At 37.1% G+C, this 12,774-nt stretch overlaps 1 protein-coding gene across 4 annotated transcripts in view; it reads right to left on the reverse strand.

The window, feature by feature from the left end:
* Positions 1-7,823: 7,823 nt before the first annotated feature.
* The window catches only part of LOC115619479 (integrin alpha-1-like), a 73,393-nt gene continuing 68,442 nt past the window's right edge, over positions 7,824-12,774 (reverse strand). For all 4 annotated transcript variants that reach the window (XM_030511783.1, XM_030511782.2, XM_030511781.2 and 1 more), the window contains 2 exons: positions 12,647-12,763; positions 7,824-12,006 (listed from right to left, as the gene is read on the reverse strand). In XM_030511783.1, coding sequence (XP_030367643.1) covers positions 11,962-12,006; positions 12,647-12,763 — 162 coding nt within the window. In that variant the 3' untranslated portion in view covers positions 7,824-11,961. The remainder of the gene's footprint in view (positions 12,007-12,646; positions 12,764-12,774) is intronic.

The raw sequence follows: 12,774 nt of genomic DNA on the forward strand, positions 1-12,774 counted from the left end.
TGAATCAAAGCCAGTAAAAACCAAAGATTTCAACTTGCTAAGAAATCAGGGAGAAGCGCGAAGTGCAAAGTGCAGGGTACCTGTGTGCTGTGCAACTCGCAGCCTATCCAGCCTTGTCAGCACTGTCTGAATATTGTACATTGAATTTGAGAAACGTTTGTATTTTCCATCCCACAGTTCCGGTAATCATCAAAATATGTGGCACTACCTTTTCATACAGAATGTATTCTATTTTGTAGCAATGATTTCTGCTGAATAATTCTTAGCTTTTTGGCATTAATACTGTGTAATGAAAAAACAGTTTGCTTGGAAAATTGAAATAGAAATGCTTCCCCCTTCTCAGCATCTAGGTCATGGTCCTTCAGGTGTGACACAGTCTGTAGCTTTTTTTTCAGGAGTCCTATAAAAGTACATGTGCTCTCTGTTTCTTACTTCTTTTTAACATTCTGAATCAAAATTGTAAGTTAAAATGAAAAAGGCTTTCAATAGGTGGGATTGTTTAACAGGTATTTATTTGAACATTAGTTCTTTATGGACATCATGTAGTTCAACCAAGTTCCTCTAGGACATTAAAATCATTGACAGAAGTACAGCGGGGGGCTGTCCCTGTATAACTCATGTTGATTTCTTTCATGTCTTTACTTTTTTAGGACACACAGGCATGTTACTCACCCTAACACATGAATTTGCACTATGATCATTTCCCAAGACACTGTTGGTTCTGAACTCTGAAGCTCTTAGTCAAGCATTACCAGAAATGACTGATGTGTCTGTCAGAGCAGTCCCTGGGTTTCCTGTTCATGGTGTCACAGAAGCCCTGCAAGCAGACAGGCCAAGATGCATGGTTCCTAAGGCAGAAATGTCAGCTTCAGTACCAAGTGTGATCCAGTGACCAGTAGGCAATTTATGATCGGGAGAGCAGCTCTAGTCACTTTTCTTCCTTTCTGCACAAATACGTGTGTGCTGCTCTGGGACAAGGAGGAAAATCTGTACCTCCACAAGGAGAAAGAACACTAATAAGTGGATACTAATGAAAGGACAGTAACAACAACAACAAAAATCTACAACATAGAGAAAAATGGTTTCTTAATAGTTGAAAGAAACCTAGAATCCCCCTCTGCCCCACCCTAAAATAACCTCCGCAGACTAAGATGTCTCAGTTTCCTAAGAAACAATGTCTTTGATTTAGTTACATCATTCTAATTATAAATATACCCTGAGGATACGAAACTTTCTTCCTCATCCAGACGCAATGTTGAAAAATAGTTTCTCACACACAAAGGCTGTCTCCCAGGGTATTGCTTCTCAGACCAACATTTGTCTGGTTGGGTCAGAGAAGAATAAATACGGTGAGAATTATTGTATTCTTTAACAATATTCCCTTAGATGAATACTTATGTTTCAAACAGATTATAAGGCATTTGATAACAACTCTCTCATATAATCCTGAACTGTTACTGAATATTACAGAAAAAATAACTCCTATATTGTGCAGTATTTAATCTTTTTTACTCTCTTCAGCTATTTTATATGTATTACATTTACTCAGAAAGATTATTCTTTATTATAGTTCACCTACACTGATAAAAAATAATCACTCAGGGAACAGTTTGGTTAGTGCTCTTTATCTTTGCAATTTAAAATGGGGCCCTGATACACACCCTTTTCTCTACATGTCTTTGTTGTTTATAGTGTTTTTTACAGCACCCTGTTGTGTCTGCTTCTTAGTGATCACAGGAGCACTTGCCAAAAACGCCATGTCTGACTGAACTGGTTTACAAAGTTTCAGGCTCGGTTCTATGTAAATATAGACAACTTGCACATTAGAAGAAACTGTTTTGTTGGCAAGGGCCAAACATTCTTCTTCACAGCAAGGACTGTGGGAAGCAAGTTGCTTGATTGGTTCTATTACAAAAAAGATATTTTTTGCATTTTCAAGAAAAACTAACAAGTTGTGGAGGGAAGATACTGAGCAAATATTTGATTTTGAAAAGATATTCTGGCGAACACATAATTAATAATCAGGTTTATTGTGGAATTTTACAACTAATGTGTGTTATCCCAGCTTTTTAATGTGCTGATACAGTGTACAATTAATGCCAACCTTACCAGAAATATATTCAGGTATTTATTTTTTTGTTGCTTGTGAGGAGTGGCCCTAGAATCAGAGTTTCTGTGGTATGCAGAACTGGGGAGTTTTTTGTTAATGTATTTCTGCGAGGAGATTTTGCAAAGGTGATGTAATTTACACACAGAAGGCCAAGATGCATGGTTCCAGGCCATTCGTTTGATGTGATGTGTCTGAAGATGTTAGAGGGAAAGGCTACCAAGTATCAGTTACTATTTTTGGCAGACACATGATGTCTGTAACAAAAAAGTTATGTTAAGGGCTGCACTGAGGGAAAAAAGAAAAAGCTACCAAAAAAAAAAAACCAAACCCAAAAAACCCCAAAATCTAAAAAGGAAATGTTAAAATTAGCTGTGAGGATGTAGTTTAGACATTAGCAATAATTCAGTTTTGGATGAAACTGGAAAAGGTCAAAAATAATACACAAATGAGATTTTAGGAATTATTTAGGCAGTAAGTAGAGAATAAAAGAGCACTTCGCTATGCTCCTGTCCAAACCACTCTTTTTTATCACTTTGTGCAATTTTGGTTCAATCACCTCAAAATGCTACAGAAGAACTAGAAAACGTTGAGACAAAATAAGGAAGGTGGAGTATGGCTTCGATAATAAGACTAATCAATTAAATCAGTACTCTTTGCTCTCAAAAGGACATGCCTTTAAAAGGACATAGTAAATATATACTAGAAAAAGGGCATGGATCAGACTGATGGGGTCAGTTGTACTCTTGTCTTTACAGTAAGAGAGGAAGGGATGTCAGATGAAGACATCTTGTTATGTCTACCACATAACAAGATCAGCACAAACAGGAGAAGATTCTTCTCCCAAAGAGCATGCAGGTGCAGATCACGGTGCTGCAGGGTGGTGGATGTTTAAAACTAACCTGGGTTCCCCATCAAGGTAAGGGAAGAGAAATCCACCTAGGATTGCTAAACACCTTGGATCTTCCCAGCTGATGAAGACCTTAAGCAGCAGAAAGGCAGGAGGCTTGAAGCACGTATGTAGGGTGCTGGTCACTTGTGTGCCTTAATCTTACTTTTTTTCCAGGGTATCTGCTTTGGCTCACATGAGACAGGACTTGGTACTGCATAGACTTTAGTCTAACACAGTATTGGTTCTTTTACGTGTTTCTGCTATTGGACCAATTTATGGTTTTCTACTCGATTTAGTTATAGCAAATAATCAGGAAGACAGACTTAGTGCGTGCAAGGATTGGTTATTTTTAGTATTTAGCTCATTCTGTGGTTTAATTCTAAGCCATTATTGAGAAAATCATTAGTGATTTGACTTTATATTTCTGTATTCTTAACATTGTATTATTAACAAAATAGTTGCTTTCCCCTACTGGGAATCTGCATAGAGGGAGAAGGTGTCAGTGACAGCTGAAAATACTCTGTAGTCTAGCTTCCCTTTGAAAGCCTCTGCATGCAGAGGGTGGACAGATAATTCAGGCAGAAAGAACCTCTCTGTGTAAGTTTCAGAAATATCTATGCTGTTGACTTAAAGGCAAAAGCAGCCATGTAGTTCAGGAGGCCTGGTGTGTCAGACACCTGAAGTAGTGTGTAATACATGGAGTAGTATGTAAAGTGGTATGTTGAGCCCCCTCCCCAGGCACGCACACACATGCACATACACTTCGCCTGTGAGGCAAACTGAGCCCCACATTTAGTGCCTGTTCCCAAGCTTAGTGTTCACGGTTGAAAAGTTAACAAGGCACAGCAGTTAATGGATGCACCTGCCATAGCTGACGTGTTCCCTCTGTCTTACTCTTTGGCTGTGCTTTTAAGCCAAGGGAAGTCCGGACTCAGCCTCCTCTTTGCCTGGCTGAGTGCATTCCCAACCCCTTGTGGTTGCACTAGCACTTGCAGAAGGGAGTAAGGAGACAGCTGGGGCAGTGTGTCTGAAAACTAACACACACAGAGACAGACACAAAGAAAATTGCAAATGGGTTACAAAAGCAGACAAAAGCAGATCAGTTTAAAAGCTGTGGAATTGCCTCCTTTACCTCCTCATGCTTCTCAAGCCCTCTGAGAATCATTCAAATCCACTTTGGGAAGCTCCTTTTCTTACATGGTGATCAAGAGTAACCTACCTTGTTACATCCCAGAGTAGTATTTTTAAAGCAAGTAACTTGTTTTCCATAAAGATTTAAAAATGAACAGAAAAGGGCTAGTAGAGATGATACTCAACATAGACCATGGCAAAACGTTTGAAAGTCCATCTGGGTTAGCATGCACGTTGTTCCTTAACCAGGTAATATGAACCTTTGGAGGACTAAATGGGATTGAACATTGAAGAAGTCAGGATTTCAGGGAGAAAACAGCAGCCATAGGCAGTTTAATGCTCCTTTTCACTACAGGCAAAGACAAGTATGCCAGTGTTCTGATCTGAAGAACAGTCCTGCAGGAATAATACTCATGTCCTCACGTCCCACAATAAATAAATATGAAACTGATATTCAAGACAGGGTTCAAAGTAAAACCTTCAAAGGCATATAGTGTGAGTGTCATGTCCTCAGCAATAGCTGTATCGCTCTCCAGTGTTGCTCCTGATGCACAGAATTGCTTCTTACTCTAGATGTACCAGAACACACTCAGCTATTCCATGCTATTTTCACTGAACTCTGTCCTGCCTACCACAGAATATATACATGTTTCTATGGATTCTTTTTTTCTGGGTGAGCAAAGCTTGTGCCTGTCATGGGGAAATTATATTACTAGGAAATAAGGCAGCCAGTGAAGAAACGTTCCCACTCACCTCTGATCCCCAAATGTGAGGCCTTATAAGGGAGACTGATAAAGCAGTCTATGTAATTTCGTGCTCTCTAGAGCTGCTGGTGTGCTAACCCAGCAACTTTAGCCCTTTTACCAAAGCATTAACCTTGATAAAGCGCCAGTAATCACTTGAACTCAAAAAAATAGTGGGTATCATCTTGAAAATATTTCTCAGAGAGGAGTTGTAAGTACAAAATGAGAAGACGAGAACCTTTATCTCCTCAAAATATGCCTTTATTTACATTTTTGACCATTTCTATTTTGAAAACATAGTGGTTGATTTCTGGTTTGTGGATTTAAGACCTATCCATCCTTCCCTCTTATTTGCCCGTCACAAAAAGTTGCTCAATCATTTGGTAGGCATTTTTTTAGCAAATGTAACTCCCTTCACAATTCTTACTGAATCACACTGAATTTTATATTAATTATATGAGAAAAATTTGTCTTACTGAATTTCCTTTTTTTTAAATTTTCTTACATTTTTTGCAACCTAAATCTAATAAGCTAATAACAAATAGTACTGAATATACATAGCTGCTGAATTTGACCTATTCTCAACTGATCATTTGTTACATTATTTACCATTAGCTACTAAAGCTTGAGTTACACATGAAATATCAGACAGGTGGGTAGGGGATAAAATGTGGTACGGGATCTAGTATCATCTAGTTGACTGGAAGTACAAAAGTGTTCCTTATCAGGTTGCAGAAATCTTATTCTATAAGAAAAATTCTCTTGGGAGAGCAAACAGGCCAGCCTTCAGTAAGTGGAATGAAACCTGAAAGTTCTTTACATGAAGGTAAGACCTATGTTGCAGCAGTATCTTATAAGACATATTGCTCTTTAAATATACTTGCTAATGGCTGTTTGCTTAGAGCTATAGGCATCTTCCCAAATACTGGAAATTCATGACATAAATTAGGCCACAGGCTGAATTAATTTTGTCAGATGCCTCAAATAAGCAGCAAACAGCAACTCTTTAGTCTCAAAATCTACAATACCAATACCATCAGAACTCTCCTTTTCTGGCTAACAGGGTCGTGCAAAGTTTCAGCTGAATCCCAGAAGTTTTGAGATGTAATAGCATGTGTTGCAGCATAGTGTGAAATGACAGAGGCTCTTGTCAGTGAGATTTTATGAGCTGGCAAACAAGACAGTGAGCTATTAATGGCTGTTAATTTGGGCCATGAGATGAGAATACTCAGCAAGGTTTGTGTATACAATTCCCCAAAAGGAAAGAATATGAATTACTTTTCTCAGACTACGTCTACTGTCACAAAATTGCAAAACATCAAAAGTCTTTTAGGGAAAATTGAGGAGATCCTCTGTTTTTCATCTTATCCTCTCTGATAAGATGTAAAGGCTCTGTAAAGGAAGACGATATGAAGAAACTTTCACTAGAGAGAGAGATCTTCTTCCTGTACTCCACAAGGGAGAAAAATGAATGAATAAACATGAATAAACCTTAAGGACCATATGTAATTCTGAACCAGATATGTGAAACTTTGCAATAAATACTAACTTCAGTACCACGTCAAGTTGAACCATAACTGAGAAGTGGGATTTCACCATGGCCACTGCTGAAAGTGAATAGAGAGTGTGTGAAGGGTTTAGACAAAGCGTGCCATGACAACTGGCCTGCTACATCTAAATGTGCATTCCACTTTGAATACTTCTGCTCCCTCTCTCATATCTATGAAAATCCCTAGAGGGTGCAACATTCAGTGAGCCCTTGAGGAATGTCTGTCTTTTCTGAGAAGACAGAACACTGCGAAAAGGAGAAGGGCAGAAGGGTAAGTGCATGAGAGAGGAAAAGCAGTAAAGGAGCACTATGCCCCACTGTACTAGATTCAGAAGTAAAATCTGCCTGCGGGTCTCTTACCCTTTCTTTTTTGACTGAATGAGCAAAGACCAATATCTCTGGGGTGTCAGTCCTCAGTCTTTGTAATTAAAACATGATTACATTGAAGACAGCTCACTTTATCATCTGCTTCTTCAAACAGAATCCAGTTGTGTTGTCTAAACTTTGGTATCAGTCAGTTGTTACTAAAACTTCATCAGTGCTTTAATCTTTATGAATCTTCATTCTTACAGGGCTCAAACCACACTCACTGCTCGAACTGCTATTGTCTTTAAAGTGTTAGGGCTGCTTCTGCTAAATGCAATGAATTATAATCCAGTTTTGTGCAAATGACACATATTACACTTCTTGCTGTAAGAAAAAGATTCGGGGGGGGGGTTAATTTAATAAAAAAAAAAGCAATTAAACAAAAAACAGAATTGGCTTTTTTTCTGATTTTCATTGAAATAGCTCCATGGAAAATGTCCAGCAAACTCAGACATATACCGAGCAGGACTTTTGGTAAGCACTCCCTAGATGACTAGACAGGATGTTGCTCTTAGAGAACTGTGATTCACCATCCAAGTAGTCTCTGATGAGGTAACAGTTTTAAGTAATTACATGGTTTGTAATGTTTTCTAAAAGTTAATTGTGATATAAAAGCTGTAATCTTTGTCTTCTAGGAAGTTTTGATACAAATGTTTACTAGTCTTTAAGATAACGTGACTCATTTACAACTATGCAAGACAATGGATTCTGGGTCACAGGAATAAATTGTACATAAAAATCACTGGATAGGAAGAATGGTTAGATGAATAAATGTGTCTTCAACATTCTTTTATGTAATGTCAGGAAGTCGTATGGTCCTCTGAAAAGCTTTCAAATGTGGCTGTAAGTACAGAATCCATACAATTAATGGCAATGTATTTCTGACAGCTTGACCACATTCAAGCTTTCCTTGATGTTATGCTGTGCAAGAATTGCTGATTTCTACAATAGACAGGTACATGGATTTGGTTTTAGGTACTGAGATACCTTTATATTATTCTTATATAAATGAAAACAAACAAAAAGGAGGCTTGCGACTTTTTAATTATGTATTTTTTTTTTTAAATCAGTAAAACACATGGAATAATTTTACAGGAACTCTTAATTTTATTTTTTTTTAAAATCAGTAAAACACATGGAATAATTTTACATGAAAAAAAAGCTGTGCAGAATGTTGTGATTTTCTTAAAAAAGATGCAAATTCCCATATATTCCTGTTAAGCAGTATAATTAATGATGGTACAGTCTGATTCTCTTGCTCTGCTTTTACTTTTGAATGGCTCATGATCTATAAGATAGTTACTTCAAGAATTATAACAGTTAGATTATTTGGAATTCATTACACGAGTATGACCCTAACTCCAGCCTCTTGGTGCCAAGTGAGCTGAAAACCTTTGGCTCCAGTTTAAGGTAGATTCCCTTGATTCAAGCTCTGCAGAAAAGTAACATCATGCTCGAAATGACTCAGAACAGGAGATGTACTAAAGGGCTCAGGTAAGCTGTCAGGATAGGTGGGTTGCGTCTGCAGCAAGGGCTCATAATACAGACTTAAGAGAGATATCAGACAAGCACAGGAACGTAAGAAGCAGCAGTCCAGGGAGACTGCTCTAATGTAGATGCTGTTTTCTAAGCCTTCTAAAATTACATAAGGGATCAACAACCTCTAGAACTGTCTCAAATTGAAGCAGAAGTGATGGTTTAAAGCTTTTGCTCCTTTGCAGAGAAGTTCTATGCTATAGAAATGTAGCTTGTCCATTCCCTCTAAGATTAGCTACTTCACTGCTGAAGTCAGGAACTGAGCTGGGCCAGAGTCCCTACATTGCTTAAGCTCTGACTATAAACCCCCCCCCCTTTTTTTTTTTTTTTTTTAAATTATAGGCTTTTATTTGAATGAAAAAAATGTTTAGCTTGTTAGTTATTAGAATCATATTACAACCCTAATGTGTCTTTTTATAGGAACAAAACAGATTACATGCTGTTCTGACATATTTTGTGCCTGCCAAATTTCAGTGAGATGTTCCCGATGTTTGCAATATTGCTTTCAATAGGCTTTTCTGCTGTATTTAGTGAAAAGTAGTAAAATACTCCTGTTGCAGTGCTCTGTAGAAGGGCTCTTATGAATAAAAATAGCAATTTTACTAATTTAGCCTGTGTAAGAATAACATGCTATAGTGATATCCCCAATTTTTCTAATTTAGCCTGTGTAAGAATAATGTGCTATAGTGCTATCCCCTTTAGATACTTATATTTTAAATAGATATTATAAATGAAAATCTGATAATAAGACAAATGTGAAAAGGGAGAAAGCATCATGACAAAGAGGGAAGCAGTGTGGTTATATGAAGCTTATTACTGTTTTTACAGTGCAAAGCAAGTCTAAAAAGAATGGAACACTGATCTCAAACATACTTTGCATTGATAAAATACGTATTTTTGTGTAGTCTTTATTTAAGGAAAAAGGCTGTTCTATTGACATATTTTTTCAGTTAGGCTGATGCTTTAAAATGAGACATGAAGTGTCATCAGAAAAGTAAAAAGCTCTGGTTAACAGCTTATCATAACTGAAAAGTAAAATACTTAAAATAAAAGCATGCTGCACAAAAATGATGTATGGCTTGCACAACTTGTGGCTAATTTTATGAAGCCAGGAAAAATGACCTCCTGGTTAACAAACTGGCTGAATAATAATAAATATAAGTATTTCCTCTGCTACCACAGGCCTTCTATGTGTGCATAGGTGAGTCACAATTCCTTCATAATTCTGTTCCTTTACAAAACCATAATAGGGTAACAGCACTTTTATGCCTTTATAGAGATACTATAAGGAAAAAACATATGCAATTCTGAGGCATTCAGATCCTACAGTGACAAATGCCATTTAAATATTTCAAGCAAATTGGAAAAATTGTACATTTTCTTAAAATAAACCTGCATCTCACATGGGACTGAAAACACCTCCGTGAATATTAACTTATCTTCACTGTTCAACAAATGGATTTTTGCTTTCCTTCAGGGACTGTTTAACTCAAACAAGGAATGAAACGAGGATTCTATACATAACTCCTTTATGTCATCTTTTTTCTTCCATTCAAGTCTTGCTTCTTTGCTTAGAACCAGGACAACTCACCCCCTGCGCCTCCAGATAGGCAGCAACTTCCAGGCGCTCAGATGAGCACAGCCAGCGAGTCTGCCGACTCACTGGCTCTCGCAGGCTCCGCAAACCACAGCCACCCACAGTGTTCCCACGGAGAGCTTTGCCCTCTCCTCTGAGTCATGCTGCTACCTTCAGCAGACTGTTGTTGGAAATAACCACCTTTCCCACAGACACAAGGAGAAACTGCAAACACTTTCAAACTTAATCCTACTTGCTGCATCCACATAAGCCTCAGCCTTTTCCTTAAAAAGAACAACTTCTCCTTAAAAAGAACTACTCTCTCTAATTTAAGAACTAAATAGAAGGAACTTAAGAGTAACAGCATCTTTCAAACTGTAAAGCACCTTATGGCACACTTCCAGAGTTGTACTTGCCAGCATGTTCAACCAAATATATGGTCTCTTCTTCAAGAAAAAAAAGTCTTTATAAAATATATTACTGCTTTTTAAGCTATAAAGTCAGTGCTAAGTTAGAACCTTTTGGAAACCTACAATGATTTCGCCTTCATTTCAGTGACATTTGTATCAAGAGAAAGAACAACTTTTCCTGGCTTCTTTGGCAAGGCAAAGCTCTTCTACAAACCAGCGTGTCTTACAAAACTTAGTACATCTGCTCAACATTTTCTGATCTATTGGCAATCAATACCAAGCCATCTCATGCTGAGGCAACACTGCACTTTGACAGCATGCTTCCATTTTCTTCTGCAAATTTTGTGTGTCTGCAAGTAATAAAGGAAGCTCTTAAGGTCAAGATACAGACTGAGAGCCCTGGTGAGACATCGTCATGGAAGGAAGACAAGTGCGTGAAAGAAAGGAGGAAACTGAAGAGTCTGAATAGAAAGAAAACATTTCTTAAAGAAATCTTTTGCTATCTACATTTCAGTGTAGTCTCATATATACTTTTAATCTTTGACACAAAATAAACATCATTTGTTAAGTGCTTATTTAGTATGTAAATTCTTTACCACTTCTTAAATTCGTAAGTAACAAAGATGAGGTGCGACTTATAATACTAGAAGAAGCTTGCCAGTGCTGAATTTCCTATCTGTGCTCTTTTGTTAATTATCATTTTGTACACATTAAACTCATTGGATTAAATAGCTACAGGATAAATTTACAGTGACAGTTTATGAAGCACCCTCCTGGCTACTCCAAGATATACAGCAAGTCAAACTTTCAGGGTACCTCTAAACATTTTCTGCATAAATATGGACGTTTCAATTTGCAGATACAATTGTGCCCTCCTTATTTGAGTACAGTGTGCAACCAGATGGGCTTGAATGTTTTGTGCATACATTTTTAGGCCTGCCAAAAATCTTTTTCAAGTTCAAACAGTTATGTAATTTAATGGATCAATCCTTTATGGCCCACTTGACCATAAAAGTCTCTTTTTGAAGTATCTTGGGTTCAGCTGGACACACTAAAACAAGCAGAAAAAGAAAGCCAAGGTATTTCAGTAATTTTCACCCCAAATTCTGCATGTGCTTCTATCTTGTCCATTGTTATTATGTCAGTTACCATGCAGTATTTGGTGCATTCTCAAAGTTGCTAAGTTTGGCTTCGTGAACTAACAGTCTGCTTTCACAGAACTGATAAGGAGAAAATTTGGAAAATGATGTTTTTTCCTTTTGAAAATCATAAGCTGATAAAAAAGACTGGGGTTGCTACATAAAAGTTCATTGTTTTGCATAATTTGGAGTGAAAAATGATTCTATATACATTGGTATATAAAAATATGATTATGCATTTCTCATATTAAAAAGTGTTAGAATCTTTGAACTCAGCTACTCTCCAAAAATGAGTAACACTTAAAGTATGTCCTTGAGTGTCACAAAATGCCATAAGGGTGTTTATTCTTTCTTCGCATCATTCCTTTGTATATGTGTGCTTGATTTGCTTCTTGTTCTGCTTCTTGTTTAGAGTTTTGAAAACTTCGACCACTGCATCTAAGTTTATAATTTTACAGTAACATTTTAGAGGCAGACCTGAGCAAAAATTTCTGCTTTTTTTTGTTTTTAATTCATTTCTCCATTTTCTTCTTTAGTGGTCTCTTGAAAAATCCAGCCTGAAGAAAAGAAAAAAAAGTGACTAAGAAATGCTCAGGCATACAACCCATATTGGTAGCATTCATGTGCTGGTTCTTAATAGCATTTTAATACTTTCAGTACAGTTAAAAAGTCATTTAATATTTTGCCACTGTACTACAGCATTGCTTTTCCTGGAATGGAAAAACTAAAGTGACATGTAGCAAAAGCAGACAAAAAGGAAACAGTTAATATACCGCGAGTGATTGCTGAACCATTGTTATGCTCACATAATGTCAAAAGCTAAAATGCTTAATAATATTTCATACTCATTTGAATAAATAATACTTTATTTTATACTTGTCAAGTTTTTCAAGAGATTATGCAAGTTGAAATTTGTAAACTGTAACCTTCTTATGCTAAATGTTTAGCTTGGAGTGCCCACTTGTGGCAATACCTACACCACAGGCCTAGTATCTCTTGCACAAAGAAAAACCTGGTTATCGAAGGCCACAGCCAAAGCTAATAAAAAACGCCCTTAATGAACCCTTAATCATACTAAAATCTCTTTTTATTTTTCTTTTCACAACATACTGGCAATACAGGTTTCAAGTGGTGTCTGTGAGCAGAAAATTTAAGTATATTTTTTTATTTTCATGAAGACAAGAACATGCAGCTTACCTTCCACAAAGCAAATATAAGCAGTGCAAGAATCAAGAGTCCAGCAAAGATACTCAGCAGGATAACCCATAAGGGGACTGTACCTGGTGGAAGCTCTTTGGAAATCTTAATCATGGTCTGCAAATTGT

The sequence above is a fragment of the Strigops habroptila genome, chromosome Z, assembly GCF_004027225.2.
Source record: "Strigops habroptila isolate Jane chromosome Z, bStrHab1.2.pri, whole genome shotgun sequence".
Lineage (NCBI taxonomy): Eukaryota > Metazoa > Chordata > Aves > Psittaciformes > Psittacidae > Strigops > Strigops habroptila.